Genomic DNA, 17748 nt, shown 5'->3' with positions numbered 1-17748 from the left:
GAAGCGGAGTACATAGCTGCTTCGGAAGCAGCAAATGAAGGAGTCTGGATGAAGGAGTTCATATCCGATCTAGGTGTCATACCTAGTGCATCGGGTCTAATGAAAATCTTTTGTGACAATATTGGTGCAATTGCCTTGGCGAAGGAATCCAGATTTCACAAGAGAACCAAGCACATCAAGAGACGCTTCAATTCCATCCGGGATCTAGTCCATGTGGGAGACATAGAAATTTTCAAGATACATACGGATCTGAATGTTGCAGACCCGTTGACTAAGCCTCTTCCACGAGCAAAACATGATTAGCACCAAGACTCCATGGGTGTTAGAATCATTAATGTGTAATCTAGATTATTGACTCTAGTGCAAGTGGGAGACTGGAGGAAATATGCCCTAGAGGCAATAATAAAGTTATTATTTATTTCCTTATATCATGATAAATGTTTATTATTCATGCTAGAATTGTATTAACCAGAAACATAATACTTGTGTGAATACATAGACAAACAGAGTGTCACTAGTATGCCTCTACTTGACTAGCTCGTTGATCAAAGATGGTTATGTTTCCTAGCCATTGACATGAGTTGTCATTTTATTAACGGGATCATTAGGAGAATGATGTGATTGACTTGACCCATTCCGTTAGCTTAGCACTCGATCGTTTAGTATATTGCCATTGCTTTCTTCATGACTTATACATGTTCCTATGACTACGAGATTATGCAACTCCCGTTTACCAGAGGAACACTTTGTGTGCTACCAAACGTCACAACGTAACTGGGTGATTGATGTGATTGACTTGACCCATTCCGTTAGCTTAGCACTCGATCGTTTAGTATATTGCCATTGCTTTCTTCATGACTTATACATGTTCCTATGACTATGAGATTATGCAACTCCCGTTTACCAGAGGAACACTTTGTGTGCTACCAAACGTCACAACGTAACTGGGTGATTATAAAGGTGCTCTACAGGTGTCTCCGAAGGTGCTTGTTGGGTTGGCGTATTTCAAGATTATGATTTGTCACTCTGATCGTCAGAGAGGTATCTCTGGGCCCACTCGGTAATGCACATCACTTAAGCCTTGCAAGCATTGCAACTAATGAGTTAGTTGCGGGATGATGTATTACAGAACGAGTAAAGAGACTTGCCGATAACGAGATTGAACTAGGTATTGAGATACCGACGATCGGATCTCGGGCAAGTAACATACCGATGACAAAGGGAACAACGTATGTTGTTATGCAGTCTGACCGATAAAGATCTTTGTAGAATATGTGGGAGCCAATATGAGCATCCATGTTCCGCTATTGGTTATTGACCAGAGACGTGTCTCGGTCATGTCTACATAGTTCTCGAACCCGTAGGGTCCGCACGCTTAAAGTTTCGATGACGGTTATATTATGAGTTTATGAGTTTTGATGTACCGAAGGTTGTTCGGAATCCTGGATGTGATCACAGACATGACGAGGAGTCTCGAAATGGCTGAGACATGAAGATTGATATATTGGAAGCCTATATTTGGATGTCGGAAGTGTTCAAGGTGAAATCGGGATTTTACCGAAGTACCGAGGGGTTACCGGAACCCCCGGGGGCTTATTGGGCCATAGTGGGCCTTATTGGAGAAGAGGAGAGGCAGCTAGGGAAGGGCCGCACGCCCCTCCCCCTCTAGTCCGAATAGGACAAGGAGAGGGGGGCGGCGCCCCCCTTTCCTTCCTCTCTCCCTCCTCTTTCCCTCCTTCTCCTAATCCAACAAGGAAGGGAGGGAGTCCTACTCCCGGTGGGAGTAGGACTCCTCCTGGCGCGCCTCCTCCTTGCCGGCAGCACCTCCCCCCTTGCTCCTTTATATACGGGGGCAGGGGGCACCCTAGAGACACAACAATTGATTTGATCTTTTAGCCGTGTGCGGTGCCCCCCTCCACCATAGTCCACCTCGATAATACTGTAGCGGTGCTTAGGCGAAGCCCTGCATTGGTAAAACATCATTATCGTCACCACGCCGTCGTGCTGACGAAACTCTCCCTCAACACTCGGCTGGATCGGAGTTCGAGGGACGTCATCAGGCTGAACGTGTGCTGAACTCGGAGGTGCCGTACGTTCGGTACTTGATCGGTCGGATCGTGAAGACGTACGACTACATCAACCGCGTTGTGCTAACGCTTCCGCTTTCGGTCTACGAGGGTACGTAGACAACACTCTCCCCTCTCGTTGCTATGCATCACCATGATCTTGCGTGTGTGTAGAATTTTTTTTGAAATTACTACGTTACCCAACACTCGCTGTTGTGCTTCATACTTCTCATCTTTCTTTACAAGCATGGAGATTGTATAGTTTCCACTCTGCAAATCCTTCATAAAGTTTGCATATGCATCTGGTCGCTTTAAGGAGTTTGATAACATCTTAGAACGACCCTCTTCAAATAGCGGTGCAAGAAACGACCTCATGGCGTGGCAAAAGGTGCGGCAGCCTAGGGCCCATGTCAAACAGGGCCCAATAATCTACATACCTAAATACATTATAAAGAATTTAAGCATTTGCCTCCCCTCGGTGCACTTCACCACGTTGCATTTATTCAATAGTTATTTATGGTTGAGTAGATGTATTTTATAATTATTTTTTGCATCATATAATCACATATAAATGATGTATTAAGACTTAATTTTCTAATTTAATTACAATTTTGATGTTTATGACTCTATAATATAATAATTTTCATGATCCGCGACATATAACTGTGAAAGTATTTTTCCACTCTATTATATTTGTTAGGTCCGGTGTACCTCATTCGCACTAGGGCCTTCATAATGGTTGGGCCGGTCCTGGGCCAAGGGAGAAGGAGGCTAGGGGCGGGAGGTAGGGGTGGGGCTTGGCGAGGGAGGAAGAGGGTAATAGGGTGTAGACGAGATCGGACAGCGAGCGGAGGGAGGCAAAGGCTGGCGGTGGGGTCGTGGCTATGGATGGGAGCACGATTCAGTATTGCAACCTACCCATCTCTACCGTACTATCCTTCGTTCCAGATCCACCAAACAACACTGGCAAGATTAAAAAAAAAGTTTAGGCTTGGAATGAACGACGTCCCAAGTTAACAAAACGGTTCTCCCTGCCAACGAAATTTCAATTCATGTAAGAAAACGAAATTTCAACTAATCAATTTAGGAATGAATGACAACAACATATAAGAATGTCTAGATTGAGATACATTTGCTCCTTCTACTGTTGACTAGTAATCGTGTACGTGTAAAACTGAAAATGCACGTATTGACTAATGGAAAAAAGTGATGCATATAGTATTAAATTTTATCAAGTTTTTCAAGCTATATAATAAGTTCACATAATTTTCTACTGAGATAACGTTGAATGTACAATGCAATAAAGCTTTCAGCTTTTGTTCAATATTTCTTAGCCTTGAAGGTTTTATCTCGTTATCGTCTTACATTATAGGATGGAGGAAGTAGTAGACAAACCATTGGGCTGTCATATGAAATTCGGTAACTAAAAAGAATATATATGTACATAGTAGAAACAATGTATGTGTCCCAGAGAATAAAAATGAAGTGTCTAGCCATTTATCACCCAGTCAGCAAGGTCTTCCACTCATGTAAAAAAAGAAAAAAGAAAACACAGCCTTCCACTGTGCTGGCGGCTGGCGCGACCGTGGACTACCTTGCCAACTCAGCCGGCCCCGTCAGCGCCGTCATCCTACCTGGCCGCATTCCGCGCGCGCTCACACAGCTGGCGCCACAGTTGGCCGGTAAGATACACCGCGGTGGAAACGCACGAGACGTGACGACACGGAGGCGAGGAAACGAAGACGGAAGGAACAGCAACCGGCAGCAGAGCCCCAAAGCAAGGGGAAGAAGGCTTCCAGTCCAATCAAGCCCCCGAAGGGTCAAGGATACAAGGAGTCGAGGCCTCGGAGGAGAGCGAGGTCGACATGGGGATCGTGGAGACGTGGGTGCGCGAGAAGCCCATCCGCACCTTCCTCGCCCGCCTCTCCCGCCAGTCGGCCGCCGCCTTCGTCGCCTCCACCACCTCCCGCTCCCCCGCGGCGGCCGATGGCGAGGGCGAGGGCGGCGGCGCCGACGGAGGCATCCCGCAGCTCTCGTCCGTCGCCAACTCGGTTGTCTCCCGCTGCTCACGGTACGCAGGGGCCTTCCCAACCTCAAGCTCGCTTTGGTAGTAGACTAGTAGTAGGGGTCGAGGGTTGAAGTTCGATTCAAGCCGTGTACTCTTTGCTCCTCTTCTCACTCACCCAACTGATGCTGATTGCTTGCCCCAAATTCGTTCGATCGGTTCATCTGAGGCGTGTGCTTAAATGCTCATCTGAAATCATCTTAGACTGTTCAGTACCTATGATATGATTGCTCGCTGACTGTTAATTTAATTTGCTTAATTCGATAGGAAGCGCATGCGTGCTTTTCTGTATTACTTATTTTCTCCACTTTTGTTAAACAAAAAACAGCAGCGCCCTTTCATTCTCACCGTCGGCAGTAGACAGTAGTTATTGTCCTCAGGGTGGATAGAGTACAGGAGTTGATGTATATAGAATACTCTCTTTTAGTTGGGCATGAATTTATAGTGCTTCAATGGATCTCCCTGTGAGTTTCAGGGATTCACATGGTTTTCGTGTATGACTGTTGACATTGACTTTCTTCATGCATAGGGCATAATATCTGTAATGTCGACTTCACCATTTTGCTAGACTGCACATTCAATTGATATATTCTGCATCTGCAAGATTCACTGACTAAAAAGAACGGACCAATCAGCATAGTTACACCACCACCAGGTTAATCGTAATTTAACTTCCATCTGAAATTAGCTCATATAGAGAGGAAATGCGACTGCTAATTTTCTCTGCATAAACTGTTACATTCTGGAAGTAGAGACTATAGTAATAGCCTGTGTTCAAAATATCGTCCAATAAATCAGTTAACTGGCCAATTAATGCCCTACTCGCCAGCTGGCCGAGCAATTACTAGTTAACGTTTTCCTGAACGTTGGTAATAGCTAGTTATTTTTGGACATTTGTATGACACACTTCAATATTTCGCTAATGCCCACATGTCATTACTCATATAAAAAAAGAGCAATTGGTGGTAATGGCCCGTTTGCTTCTACCTGTACTAACCATGAAAATTGAATTATGGGGCTGCTGGTTTTCTCTGAATGAATTCTTACATTAAAGGTAATAATTGATTGTGCCATACGCTTTGCTACCAATGTTTGAGACAGATGGGATTGCCAGATTGCTCATCACCCAACTTAAATATGTTTTGCAAAGACACCCTGATCTATCACGAATTTGTGGATATGCCTAGCAACACCTCAATCCCATAAAGTAATTAGTCTAACATGTAGTAAAAAGTTGTGGCCCATAGCAACGCACCAGGTTTCTTGCTAGTAATTGCTAGATATCCAGTGGTTCTTACTGTATCTGGTCTTGTTGTGAGAGAGAAAGTAAAGCAGTATAAGTTAGCCACAGTCGAATCAGCTAAATCCGACACACCATTTTGATCAAGTCAAGTTCTATACTTTGAAGAACTTCGTAATTAGCCTTAAAAACATGATATCACCCTATTCGCTCCTAAAATTTCCACTATCATACCCTTCCATTCATATCGGTGCTGTGATGTCTGACAAGCTTCTACTAAAGTTCCTCTCAAAATGATTAGTTCTAAAGTCAAGTGCTTAGTTTCCTCAGTTTTACAATTTCAGGATTCTTGCTGTTGCAACTGAGAACTTGCAGCAAAGTTATGAGGCTGATTTCCCAGATAATTGTAAGGAACCCAATACATATGCCAGAGAACTATTAGAGTACTGCTGCCACAAAGCTCTCCATGAAGTAACTACACGTCCAGACTATTTGGCTGATATGAATCTTCGTCGTTTAATGTTTGATATGATGCTTGCTTGGGAAAACCCAGGTTCTGAGGAAGGATTGCTAAAAAATGTGAGAAATCTTCATTGCTGCAGTTGGTCACCATATACCATTCGTCTTCCCTTTTTTCCTTTATCAAATAGTCGTGTTTGAAGCATAAATAAATAAATGACACCTGTATTTTCTGAAGAGAAATTTACAATTCTAACTTTATGATATCCATCATTCTTTCTATTTATTGTGATTGTCAGAATTCTACCTTGTGTAATCCCGTGGAGATTGAAGATGAAGATGAGGGATCAATTTTCTATACGAATTCCACAAGTTTAGCTGTTCAAGTTAGTTCTGTTTACAAAACATCGATTTTTTTGTTACGACCACATTTCTTCATGTGTCTGCACATGATGATTTTGTGCTGTTCATTTGTAGGTTAACGACATGAAGACAGTTGGCTTAAGTGCTTTTACACGAATAGCGCCTTCATGCCCAATAATAGCTGACTTGGTTACTGTCCACAATCTATTTGATGCACTTACGTGTTCATCTGGTGGCCGGTTACATTATTTCGTATATGACAAGTATCTCAAAAGTTTAGACCGGTAAGAAATACAGTTGATGGATGATCAAGCTCTCATTATTTATTTTCCCCACCCTTTGTTAATGTCTAAGGAATCAATGTATGAATATCCTTTGATCACTGTTAGTGCTTCAATTAAAATAGACCAAGTTCGTATTCTCTACAACTGTAGTTGCATCATTAGGTGTTTTTATTGTGGAATTGATACTGTATTGGTAGTGCTTTCTATTGCCCCAGGTCTTTTTTCAGGGATATTGAACCCTAGATTTAGAAACTTTCCCAAACAAACCTTTTGACCAGGAAAAGGTTATGCTATGAATCTATGGTTGATTCAGTAAAAAACATTAAGAGAAATATCCATGTTATTGTGTAGGGTATTCAGATCTATCAAAGGAGTTATGCAGTCATCACTTGCTTCAAGTTTTAATCTTGATGCTGGGGAATGTATCTTAGCTATTGATGGTGACAAGCCTATTCATCCTGTATTGCAGCATATTGGGATATCAGCTTGGCCAGGTGAACTGACTGACTGGCATTTGATTTTCATTTTGCAGGCATGCTTCATTTAGGGAATCCACTAATCATCTCTTTATTTTTGGCAGGAACATTGATCCTTACAACACATGCTCTTTATTTTCAAAGTATCAGAGTTGGTTATGGTGATAAGATTGTTAAATATGATTTAGCAACAGATTCAAATCAAGTGATCAAGCGAGATTTTACTGGACCATTGGGTGTTCGTCTGTTTGATAAAGCTGTGATGTACAAATCAAGCACTTTGTAAGTATTGAAATGGGAAGAGTTCTCTAGTACTTATGTTACTGAGCACTGTAGCCTGTAGGTGTACTTTCATAGGTTTCCTTCAAAACTAACAGCACCATATTTGCAGAACAGAACCAATTTATTTCGACTTTCCTGAGTTAGGGAGCCCCTCACGAAGAAACTATTGGTTAGCAATCACTCGTGAAGTAATGCAGGTGAATAGATTTATCAGAAAATTCAACCTTGAAGATATTCAGAGAGCAGAAGCACTCTCAAAGGCTATCCTGGGCATCTTGAGATACTCTGCTGTGAAAGAAGCTTTTCATATTGCTCCATCTCACTTTAAGACAACACTCACTTTTAGCTTAGCTGAAAAGCTCCCAAAAGGAGATATGGTATTAGAGGCCCTATACAACAATTACTTCCAACTGTTGGACACTTCGTTGAGCCATTTGGCAACTGAGCCATCAGTTGACAAAGCACCGCAGACTCATTCTGTACCATTTTCATTATATGCTCTCTCTAGAATGGGATTTAACTTGCTGAAGAGAAAAAATGAAACTGAAAAGGAGATAAGCTTTTGTGCTGTTTGTGTTGGTGTGACAAAATCTCTGGAGGCTGCTTTGCAAGAGTCATTTCTTTATTCTGAAAGAATAGAGGCAGCACGTGCTACGGTTGATCAAGTGAAGGTGGAAGGTCTTGATGCAAATGTAGCCCTCATGCAGGTGTGCTGATAAGATCAACTTAAATTGTTCTTTTCCAATGGTCACACCCAAGTGGTGTATTGTACAAGTACATTATTGCCATTTGATTTCTGATGGTTGGCCCTTATTTTGCAGGAGATACTTTTTTCGTTCATTCATGCAGGCAAACTTATTTACTCTTTAACCAAGTGGGAAGATCCTCTAAAATCATTTTTGTTCTTAGCTTTTATCCTCTATGTTATCCAAAGGTAATTTCGTTGTGGTTGCTGGATCTTATCAAGTATGCTTACGTATATCGCTTTGCTTAATATGTCTTTTCTTTGTTATGTAGCGGGCTTGTCAGTTACACTGTGCCCTCTGTTTTCATAGTCTTTGCTGTCGTTATGCTTTGGCATAAGTACAGTGAAGAAGGAAAACTGTTGGAAGTGCTTGAAGTAAGACCTCCTCCAACTAAAAATCCTGTCGAGCAAATCTTGATCTTGCAGGAAGCTATATCCAAGTTGGAAGATACCCTACAGGCTGTAAATATTGTTCTTCTCAAGTTCAGAGCTCTCTTGTTTGCAGCTGTTCCAAAGGTTTGTCCTTGCTGTTGCTTTTGAATATAAGTCTTGTTTATTGAGGGATATGTCTAGAAAACTCGCAGTGCATCGATAATCTCTTGATGTGCTTACCGCTTTGATGTATTTTGTTTTACAATTTGACACAACTTAGTGATAACATTTATTTGACTCATCAGATATGAGCCATTTCAAGCCCAATATTTGTCTATACATGTGTGATAGTTTACATCCAGCATTGCACGTCATTCCAAAATAAGTTATCTTTGTACCTATACAAAGAGGTCGATCTGCCAAAATGCTAATCTCCATATTTTCCCTATGCAGGCAACTGAAATAGTCGCAGTGGCACTTCTTGTTGCAGCTGCGGTTGTTGTGTTGATGCCTCCTAAGCATCTGCTCCTGATGGCAGTCCTGGAGGTTTACACGAGGGAGATGCCACTAAGGAAGCAACACACAGAGAAGTTCCGAAGACGAATTAAAGAGTGGTGGGCCCGTATTCCAGCTGCTCCTGTACAGATGATCAGACCTAACGAAGACAAGAAGAAGATGTGACTATGAGCTCTGTGTCCATTGCAACTAGGAGCTCACAATTTTCCCCAATCTCCTAGCCAGCTAACATGTACAGATTATCACCCTTGATTACCCTGAGAATCGTTTCTACTCCCTCCGTCCTAGTGTCAAAAAACATCTTACATTATACTCCCTCCGTCCCAAAATAAATGTCTCAAGCTTAGTATAATTTTATACTAAAGTTAGTATAAAGTTGAGACACTTATTTTGGAACAGAGGGAGTACATTTGTAGTGCTAAATGCTAATGATGTCTCCTGATTAACAATGTAATCATTGTACATCTGTCATTGTTATGGATGCATAAAAAGCTACAAATATGTCTATACAACAGTTGCGTTGAATTATTGGACAGTCGCGTTGTTTGTTTCTTCCCTCTTTTGTTGTTCCTGACGTGTCTATGAAGGCTGCATAGATCATGTTCTTTTGCGGCTATGCAAGATTGGTCACATAGAAAGGGAGAATTGCTGCCATCGAATTGGCAATCTTCAGGTGCAGGCACTGTTCAAGTGGACTGGACAAGTTCTGAGCCGTTGCTGGTGCGCGCTCTTTCCTGACAGCAATATGATGTCCAAGTTTCTTGTTACAGTGTTGCGGTAGCAGCATTGAGCAACGGTGGTAGGTAGGCGGCAGCGGCACTCCTACCTAACCCTCCCCCCTTCTAAAGCGGAACCAAGGAGCGACGATTGTTTGACTTCTCCCCACCAGAATCTGCACAGGCAGCAAACCAGTAGGCAACTCTCCAGCAATGGCTGCCGCTGCATCGTCGCCCTCCCCTCCGGCGGTCATCACCTGCCGAGGTGACCACTCCGTCCCGCCCGAGCTTCTGGTTTCGTCGCGTGAATGCGTGCTCCTGACCCGGTGAGTGTTTGATTGCGTGCAGCGGCGGTGGCATGGGGGCCGGGGCAGGCGCTGGTGATGGAGGACGTGGAGGTCGCCCCGCCGGGGCCACTGGAGATCCGCGTCAAGGTCGTCTCCACCTCCATCTGCCGCAGCGACGTCACCCAGTGGCAGTCCACGGTACGCACCGGCACCACCAACAGCTTCTTCCCCCCGAGCATTTGCATCCCATTCCGAGTCTACTCTCAACTTTGATCCGAATCGCAGGCGCAGCCCGATCTGTTCCCCAGAATTTTCGGGCACGAAGCATCCGGGTCCGTATCACAATCTCTCTCTCCTTTTGCTTTCACCGCTCACACAATTCACAATGCTGACAGCCTAACACCTGAAGTCCGCAGGGTGGTCGAGAGCGTCGGGGAAGGAGTGACCGAGTTCCAAGTGGGAGACCACGCGCTCACCGTCTTCATCGGGGAATGCATGAGCTGCAAGCACTGCGTGTCGGGGAAAAGCAACATGTGCCAGACGCTCGGTCTGGAGAGGAAGGGCGTCATGCACAGCGACCAGACCACCCGCTTCTCCATCGGCGGGAAGCCCGTGTACCATTACTGCGCCGTGTCGAGCTTCAGCGAGTACGCGGTTGTCCACTCGGGCTGCGCGGTCAAGGTCAGCCCCACCATGCCCATGGACAGGATATGCCTGCTCAGCTGCGGCGCGTCCGCAGGTACACCCTTCACTTTGCCCCATGCTCCTCTGAAGCTTGCAAAGAATTGTTTTGGTGTCCAAATTATTCATTCATCTTGTTTTGAAGGTGTCTGATCATCCACTGTTCATTGCCCTGTTAATCTCTTCTTTAGGCCTTGGTGCGGCTTGGAATGTTGCTGATGTATCCAAGGGGTCAAGTGTAGTTATATTTGGTCTGGGAACTGTAGGACTTTCGGTGAGTATCTACATAAGCTGCTATTGTATGTAAGTTAAGAAAACACATATCAAGAAATGCAGTTCTGAGGCCCATATCTGCTGATTTAGGTAGCTCAAGGTGCTAAGCTACGGGGAGCTTCCAAGATTATTGGAGTAGATACCAATCCTGCTAAGCAAGAAAAGGGTATTTTTGCAGTGCAAAATAATAACTGTATACTTCTATGGCAATATTTTTTCTGCAAACTTACTTGGTGTGTCTGTGTCACAGGGAAGGCTTTTGGTGTTACAGATTTTATTAATCCTGCCGAATTGAATGAACCTGTTCAGCAGGTACTTTTCCTGAAGCTTTTGGTTTGCTTCGTTATCTGATGATTGTGGAACCCGGCTCCCTCGGTTAGGGGAGGAATATGGAAAAAATTAAATTAGATCAAATTGGCTGATAAACTTGAACCACTGATCTATTACAGTTTATATGATTATCTTAACTGCATCTTTGGTGTACAAATGGCATTCTGTTTACACAAAGAAACTGATGCGCTCAATCATGGACTGGACTAACCATTAAATTTTGACAAAATCATAAGATAAAGCAAGAACACAAAAGTTATTTGCCTAGGCAGTACTTGTCCAACAAGATTATGCACAGTAAGCAAGCTTTGGGTTACACGCTTTGCCAATGTGCTCTTATAACAACTCCATTCATAAGAGAGAGATGTCAAAAACTGATGTGGTGCTGGTTTTCACTTCATATGTTTTAACCGATTGATCCCAACCTGATAAACAACATAGGAATGACATTTTGTTCATCCTTTCAGGTAGTAAAACGGCTTACTGATGGAGGGGCTGATTACTCTTTTGAATGTGTGGGTGATACCGGAGTAGTCTCGACTGCATTGCAATCATGTTCTGATGTAATTTTCTGTTCGTCTTTTTCATTTCTAGTAACCGTGTGCCACAAAAGTTTACTATTATGTTCAGATGCATTTTCTCCTCTCATGTTTGGTCTTGTCAGGGATGGGGACTGACTGTAACTCTTGGTGTACCAAAAGCAAAACCAGAAGTTTCTGCTCATTATGGATTGCTTCTCTCTGGAAGAACACTGAAGGGGTCTTTGTTTGGAGGATGGAGACCCAAAACTGATATACCTTTGTTAGTGGAGAAGTACGCAAACAAGGTAATTTGGAAAATTGTTGCAGAACCAAATGTTTTGTAATGCTTTTCCCAACTTTCAGTTAACAATGCTAAATTAAGCAACTGAACTTTATTATTCGTCTTGGTGTAATTAGTTTGTCCCTCATTAGTGTGGTGTGAGATTGTGGAGGCAAGTAGAAATGACACTAGTATAATGGACCAGACATTGCAGAATCAACGATTGCCACACAACAATAGATTCAATAAATGTGGCATGTGTAATATAGTTTTCAGCCGAGACAAATTATTTGGAACGCGTAGACCTCAAATATGCATTGACCATTCTGTCATGTAACTTCTCAGGAAATCCAAGTTGATGGCCTTGTCACACATGATATGCCATTCAGTGACATCAACAAAGCGCTTGAACTGATGCTACAAAACAGGTGTTTGCGATGCGTGATTCACATGCCAAAGTGACAGGATTGATTTATACATCAGTGCCATCATACCTGTACAATTTTGGTGGTTTTCTCATCAGTAATTTTTCACTTGATCTGCTCCTGGCTCGAGTTTTCATGACACCAACATATTGAAGCTCCAGTGTGATTCTCTATTGGTGTCTCACCTTAGAGTTATGGTGTTATAGTTGTTGAGGAGATTACAAATCATACTGATATTCCCTTGGAATTCCTCATATGTCCGACCTCAAGAATTATTCGTGTAATCTAACTTGTTAAAAATTGATCTGTTAGTGATTATAATGGTGTATGCATGTTCGGTGCATTGTGCAATATTGTTCTAATATTGAGCTTCTTGATTGGGATGAATTATGTAAAATTGAATGTTCTAAAAATGTAAACAAAATTATTTCTTCTTAATGGATGGGTTATACATCATATAGATTGAGGACCCATTGTATGGTCCTTCGTGAAGAATTCTATTTTGGAAATAACGAAACATGTTATTTGCGTGCGCTTCAAGGTGTATCCTCGGCTAGTAACCACTCTTGGTATCTGTTAAAGTTCAATTGTGGAAGCACCATGTTTCAAAATATGTATTCCCATAATGTTGTTTTTATCCAACTATGCGTCATGTAATATGTACATTATGTACTACATAATGTTTCTCTTGAAGTTCTCTGCAAAAAAAATCTCTTGAAGTTAAACAAGTTGTGGGTCCCCTTTTGGCACTTTTTGGCACAAAAAAAAGGATCACAAAAGTTCACAGAATGGACTGAAATCCGTCCTGTGATTTTAGTGAGCAGCACCGGATGAGAGGATATACTGGATGCTTACTTTATACTTTTCTAGCAAAGTTGGTGGCTAGAAATCTGTCAACAAAAGCATTAATTCACAAGAAAAGATCCGTCTGTACAATGCTCTTCAGATCCTTGGACCTTGTTGGGTAATTCATTTTAACTGGTCGACATTAATAAAATTGTTTTTCTTTCTAACATTCGGCGTAATAGACTTCGTTTCTCACTATTGTCCTCTAAAGTGTTGCAGAATTTATGTTCTTTTTCAGCTGCGGAGGAGTGATCCCTTTTAGAAGAAGGCCTTCTTTCTTGCCTGAGCTTGGTAACGAAACTTCATTAGTGGTTAGCTTCCTTCTTCAACAGTGGGTCTAATTGGGGAAGCTCATATTCCTCAGGATTTAGGGCCAAAGGGAAATCTGGCAATGGAGGCGGCGGTGTGATGATCCGGCTGACTCCGGTATTTGATGTTCTGAATTTAGAAAATATTTATGATTAACATCTGTTCATTAAAGGTAAATAATTGTCACCCCTTCTAGAAAATATTAGTATTACCTTTCTTGGGTGTTAAGGTCCTGGTTATTCTGGAGCTTGCTTAATGTCTCTTGTGGGATCATGTCCAAGAGATGTTTGGTTGTTCCGAAAGGAGTTGAGATCCTGCAACATTACATGTTCAAAATTCAGTCTCCATTTTGATTGCTTCAAGCAAAACTCTGCAAGTTCAAATATTCAACTACTCCCTCCGTTTCTAAATATAAGCCTTTTTAGAGATTTCAATACGGACTACATACAGATGTCTATAGATGTATTTTAGAGTGTAGATTCACTCATTTTGCTCCGTATGTAGTCCGTATTGGAATCTATAAAAAGGCTTATATTTAGGATCGGAGGGAGTATTATACAATGCAGCAATAATGGCTGTGTGCATCTTGTGACACAGAGGCTACTATGCAACAATAGCTTTCAAATAGCAGGCTCCTCGGAATTATTTCCTCCTTGCGCCAACTTGTTCATACTAGGCCTAGAAATCGCCAAATGGCACAGTAGTAGATTTGGGACAGGTTAATCAAATCCTAAAGAAGACTAAAAATTGTCAACTGACCTTGATGTCGGAGGAGTCGAATGGAAGACCTCAGAGGCTCTTTTGCTCTCTTTCAGAAACTCCTCTGACGCTTGTAGGGATGATGTTGCCATCTCCTGTGATTTCTCGGTGTTTCCCTCATCAAGAATCAACCCATGGAAGTAGTATGCAGCAGCCTGACAAAAATATAAAGAGCAACAGTACCGATTTAAATGTCTCTAGTTAGCAAGGTAAAGAGACCTACATATTATATATCTTCGCCATGTCGAAGAGTCTGTGTGTGATCTGGTGAAGACTTCAATTTAAATGGGATATGTAAGGTTGCGTCTAGTGGCAGAGGCACAAAGAAATAGCTGGGTGGGCCAGGCTAAGGTGAGCACAAAATTGTTCCCTCACGCCCCAGTTCTGCACATGAGCTGGGCGGTACACGGCCGAGTTTTGCCCTCACGTAGCTCCACCATTGGTCACAAGCAATATTTTTTTTTCAGTTCAAGACATGGAACACATTTGCAATTTGGAAATCAAAATAATTAACATGTTCTGGAATTATGAGAAAATAGTGGTAAGCTGGTATGCACACCTTTGCTTCAGCATACTTCCACTTTACAAATAGTGTGTGCTTTTTTGCCCATCCATCTGACAAAGGAAGCTCCGGTATGCTATCCTTAATCTGTAGAACAATAATTTATAGATTCAAGTACAAAAGGATTACACAATAGCTGTTGAATGCAAAAACAAAATGATGAAGTATGATGGGAAAGAACAGACCCATATGCTCATAACTTCATAAGCCCTTTAAAATAGGTCTGGGAGAAAGAAGAAACACCTGCTGCCAATATTTGACCATCTCGCAAGCTAAACGTCGTTTGACTGCTAAAGTGGCCTTTGGATTATCAATTGCCAATCCAAGTTGCATATCAACTCCCTGTAGCATTTGAAGATGGTAAGTCACTCAAACATCCCAAGAACAAGAGTACAATAATAAACCCCTATATATCAGATCTACTTGCAACCAATGTGACAGAGTTGAGTAGTTCAGTTTTGGATGAGATTAAGAATCATTTACTTTTTGATTTGTCCTTACACTTTGCAAAACAAAAATCATCAAATTACTGAAGAGTACCTGGCCAAGTCCTTGCAAGCTAAGAGCTTTTAGATTTCCTTCAACTAGATCTACCGGGAGTGCCCTTCTGAAATTAGGACCAAAGAATTCAGTAGACGTCATCCTAAACTTGGGCTCTTTGAGCTTCATAAACTGATATAACCAAGAATTAAACCTTTTTTCGGGCGGTATCTGCGGAAGTACTTGATTAATTGCACAATCCAAGTACCCACCGGCTTTCAAGAAAACATCAACAGTGGCTCGCCTGCTCTCTGCCGGACACGTGTTTTTTTTGTGTTGTTAGCACTTAGCAGTGTACTAAATCATGAAAACTAACAATGTTCTTAATCCAATAAGAATCCAAGATGTTAGTACCGAATGACTAACCTTCAGACACCCTCGGCCCATGGCCGTCGCCGTATGACCTCGGAAGAAGCAGAGAGTTGGCCTGCAGGAAGCACACCATGGCCATAAGGTGCAGCACAGACAGCACCTCATACCAAGCATCCGCCATGGATGTCTCCTGCAACCAAACCATGAAGTAACTTTGAGCATCTTTTACCAAGGGATCATCTCTGAACATGGATGGACCCCATCCTTATTTTATTTACCTCAGCATCGTCCTCTTGGTTAGCCCAAACAAACTGCACTTTGTTTCTCAGACCACTGCCTGCAACATCACTCATGATGAATCAGTCAGAAAACACCATCATAAAAACAAAGCAAAAATACTGTATGACAGGATACACTCACTTTCTTTCACCAGTCCTAGCAGAACTGGTAGGTACTCTTCCAAAGCCCGGAGAAGATTAGCAGTGCCAGACCCTCCTGAAACCAAACAAAGGCTACAAATCAAAACAAAACCCCTCATATATATTTCACATATGTAGCAGGCTAGCAGCAAAGCAGGATCCCCTCTACACACCGTGCCGCGTCGTCCTTCGCCTCGGCTTGAGGGCCATGGCCGATTCCTGCATTGCCATTGCCACGACCGTTGCTCTTAGAGCCGACAGCCTCTCCACCGTGCTCTTGTCCAGGTGATCCGCGAGAGACTGCGAGAAGTCTACGGTTCTTGGTACCCTCAGCCCTGGGAGGAAGACGACCACCTCACCGACGCTTCTTGGCCTCCCCCGGCGCACAACACCGGGGTCCTTCCATTTCGACGCCCCACAGCCCATGGACGCTACCCTATCTGCGATAACGAATTTGGAGGAGAGCCGGTCAGCTGGTTGTGGAGACTGGAGACTAAAGATCAAGGAAAGAAGTTTATCCCAAGGAACCTGTGGAGTGAAACCAAAGCTCAGCAATCAATCAACTGTTGTAAGACACTGACGACCAGGACACGAAGTGGCCAGGAAGCAAGCATGGAGATCGAAGGGAAACACGCACCCTGATTCTGATTGATAGCACAAGAAGTGCAAAAGCGACGGAAAGATCCTCACCTTTGCTCCTTGCTTTACGGTGAGCCTTTTGGGCTTCGCTCAGCGGCCGCACTGATAATCTGAACCAGAACGTGCACCTTTAATTAGCCTCGCTTGTTCCTGCACTAATAATTTGAATCAGAAATGAGAGTGCAACTTGAGCGAATGGAAGGAGGGGAGTTGGCAGTTCCTTTGTGGGAAAGAGAGACAAAGCATATGACAGAAATGGTGTCAAGTTGGGGTTAGCTGAGCTGGAAATTAAGAAGTGGCATGTGCCTAGTACTCGAAAAGCAGTGCTAGTAGGTCTCATGGTGCACGGAGCTGACCACTTGATGTTTGTGCCCCGCTAGTTTCGTCTTGAAGCAATGGAAGGGTTTACTGAACTTGGGATGGAAATAAAAAGCCATGGAGCTGAAAATTGAGTACCTTAATCTTGTCGCATGTGCTGCTTCTTGTCTTGCAGCAAAGATACGTAGAGCTACGCTTCTAGAAAGAGCTAGCTCTCGTGTATTGGGATTTGATTTGATTTGATTTGGGGAAGTAGAACTGGAGGAGAACGAACGGAGGTCCTCCTGGTCTTGGAGTTGGAGGTGATGGGCTGAAGGAACAAGTCTAAAGTCTGGGGAGGGGAGGAGGGAAACGAGTTGTAAAATCTAGAATGGTGACGTGTATACTTAAAGGCAACGTGCTACGCGCTTGGTGATGTGTGGGGGCAACTGGCTAGGCACTGGCACGCCAGAATGAGTTGGCCGCCACCTCTTGCCTACTAGGCAGGAGTCGCTGATACATGTCGTCCAGTGTTTAGGAAGTGGCAGCCCACTAATATTCAGTTTTTTTTGTCGATGTTAAGGAAATGTTGACAGTTTTTCTGAAAGAGACCTCTTTTTGAAAAGAGAACAAAAAAAGGGTGAAGCAGTGGTTACTTTATGATTTCTCCCATTTATTTTCCAT

The 17748-nt window shown here is 43.0% G+C and overlaps 3 protein-coding genes across 7 annotated transcripts; 2 read left to right on the top strand and 1 right to left on the bottom strand.

Moving 5' to 3' along the window:
- The first annotated feature begins 3813 nt into the window (after window positions 1-3813).
- Window positions 3814-9396, top strand: LOC123127818 (uncharacterized). Its single transcript, XM_044547656.1, has 10 exons — window positions 3814-4137; window positions 5716-5950; window positions 6130-6216; window positions 6308-6477; window positions 6829-6971; window positions 7058-7235; window positions 7345-7942; window positions 8057-8169; window positions 8253-8496; window positions 8806-9396. The coding sequence occupies exons 1-10, from the start codon at window positions 3932-3934 to the stop codon at window positions 9031-9033; spliced, it is 2202 nt and encodes a 733-aa protein (XP_044403591.1). The 5' UTR covers window positions 3814-3931; the 3' UTR covers window positions 9034-9396.
- A 139-nt stretch (window positions 9397-9535) lies between these two features.
- Window positions 9536-12819, top strand: LOC123127820 (alcohol dehydrogenase-like 6). 3 transcript variants are annotated; one of them, XM_044547662.1, is made up of 10 exons: window positions 9536-9849; window positions 9933-10069; window positions 10157-10203; window positions 10288-10610; window positions 10744-10826; window positions 10916-10991; window positions 11076-11137; window positions 11623-11718; window positions 11820-11981; window positions 12302-12819. In XM_044547662.1, exons 1-10 carry the CDS (start codon window positions 9798-9800, stop codon window positions 12416-12418), a joined length of 1155 nt encoding a protein of 384 aa, XP_044403597.1. In that variant the 5' UTR covers window positions 9536-9797; the 3' UTR covers window positions 12419-12819. The 3 variants fall into 3 exon arrangements, with proteins under 3 accessions (XP_044403597.1, XP_044403596.1, XP_044403598.1); XM_044547661.1 differs by having other exon boundaries at window positions 9604-9849; window positions 10157-10610; XM_044547663.1 differs by lacking the exon at window positions 9536-9849 and having other exon boundaries at window positions 10281-10610.
- A 403-nt stretch (window positions 12820-13222) lies between these two features.
- On the bottom strand, window positions 13223-17522 carry LOC123127819 (uncharacterized). Of its 3 annotated transcripts, none has more exons than XM_044547658.1 (13): window positions 17224-17522; window positions 16657-16917; window positions 16302-16568; window positions 16130-16204; window positions 15988-16046; window positions 15764-15899; window positions 15552-15648; window positions 15398-15464; window positions 15101-15199; window positions 14855-14944; window positions 14296-14450; window positions 13749-13850; window positions 13223-13665 (listed from the first exon to the last, which is right to left on the bottom strand). In XM_044547658.1, the coding sequence occupies exons 3-13, from the start codon at window positions 16552-16554 to the stop codon at window positions 13533-13535; spliced, it is 1266 nt and encodes a 421-aa protein (XP_044403593.1). In that variant the 5' UTR covers window positions 16555-16568; window positions 16657-16917; window positions 17224-17522; the 3' UTR covers window positions 13223-13532. The 3 variants fall into 3 exon arrangements, with proteins under 3 accessions (XP_044403593.1, XP_044403594.1, XP_044403595.1); XM_044547659.1 differs by having other exon boundaries at window positions 16819-16917; XM_044547660.1 differs by lacking the exon at window positions 17224-17522 and having other exon boundaries at window positions 16819-17075.
- Between the last annotated feature and the right edge of the window lie 226 nt (window positions 17523-17748).

This window comes from Triticum aestivum, chromosome 6A (genome assembly GCF_018294505.1).
Source record: "Triticum aestivum cultivar Chinese Spring chromosome 6A, IWGSC CS RefSeq v2.1, whole genome shotgun sequence".
In the NCBI taxonomy this organism is placed as follows: Eukaryota; Viridiplantae; Streptophyta; class Magnoliopsida; order Poales; family Poaceae; genus Triticum; species Triticum aestivum.
Note: the sequence above shows the minus strand (reverse complement) of the source record. Positions and strands in the feature narration are given on the sequence as shown.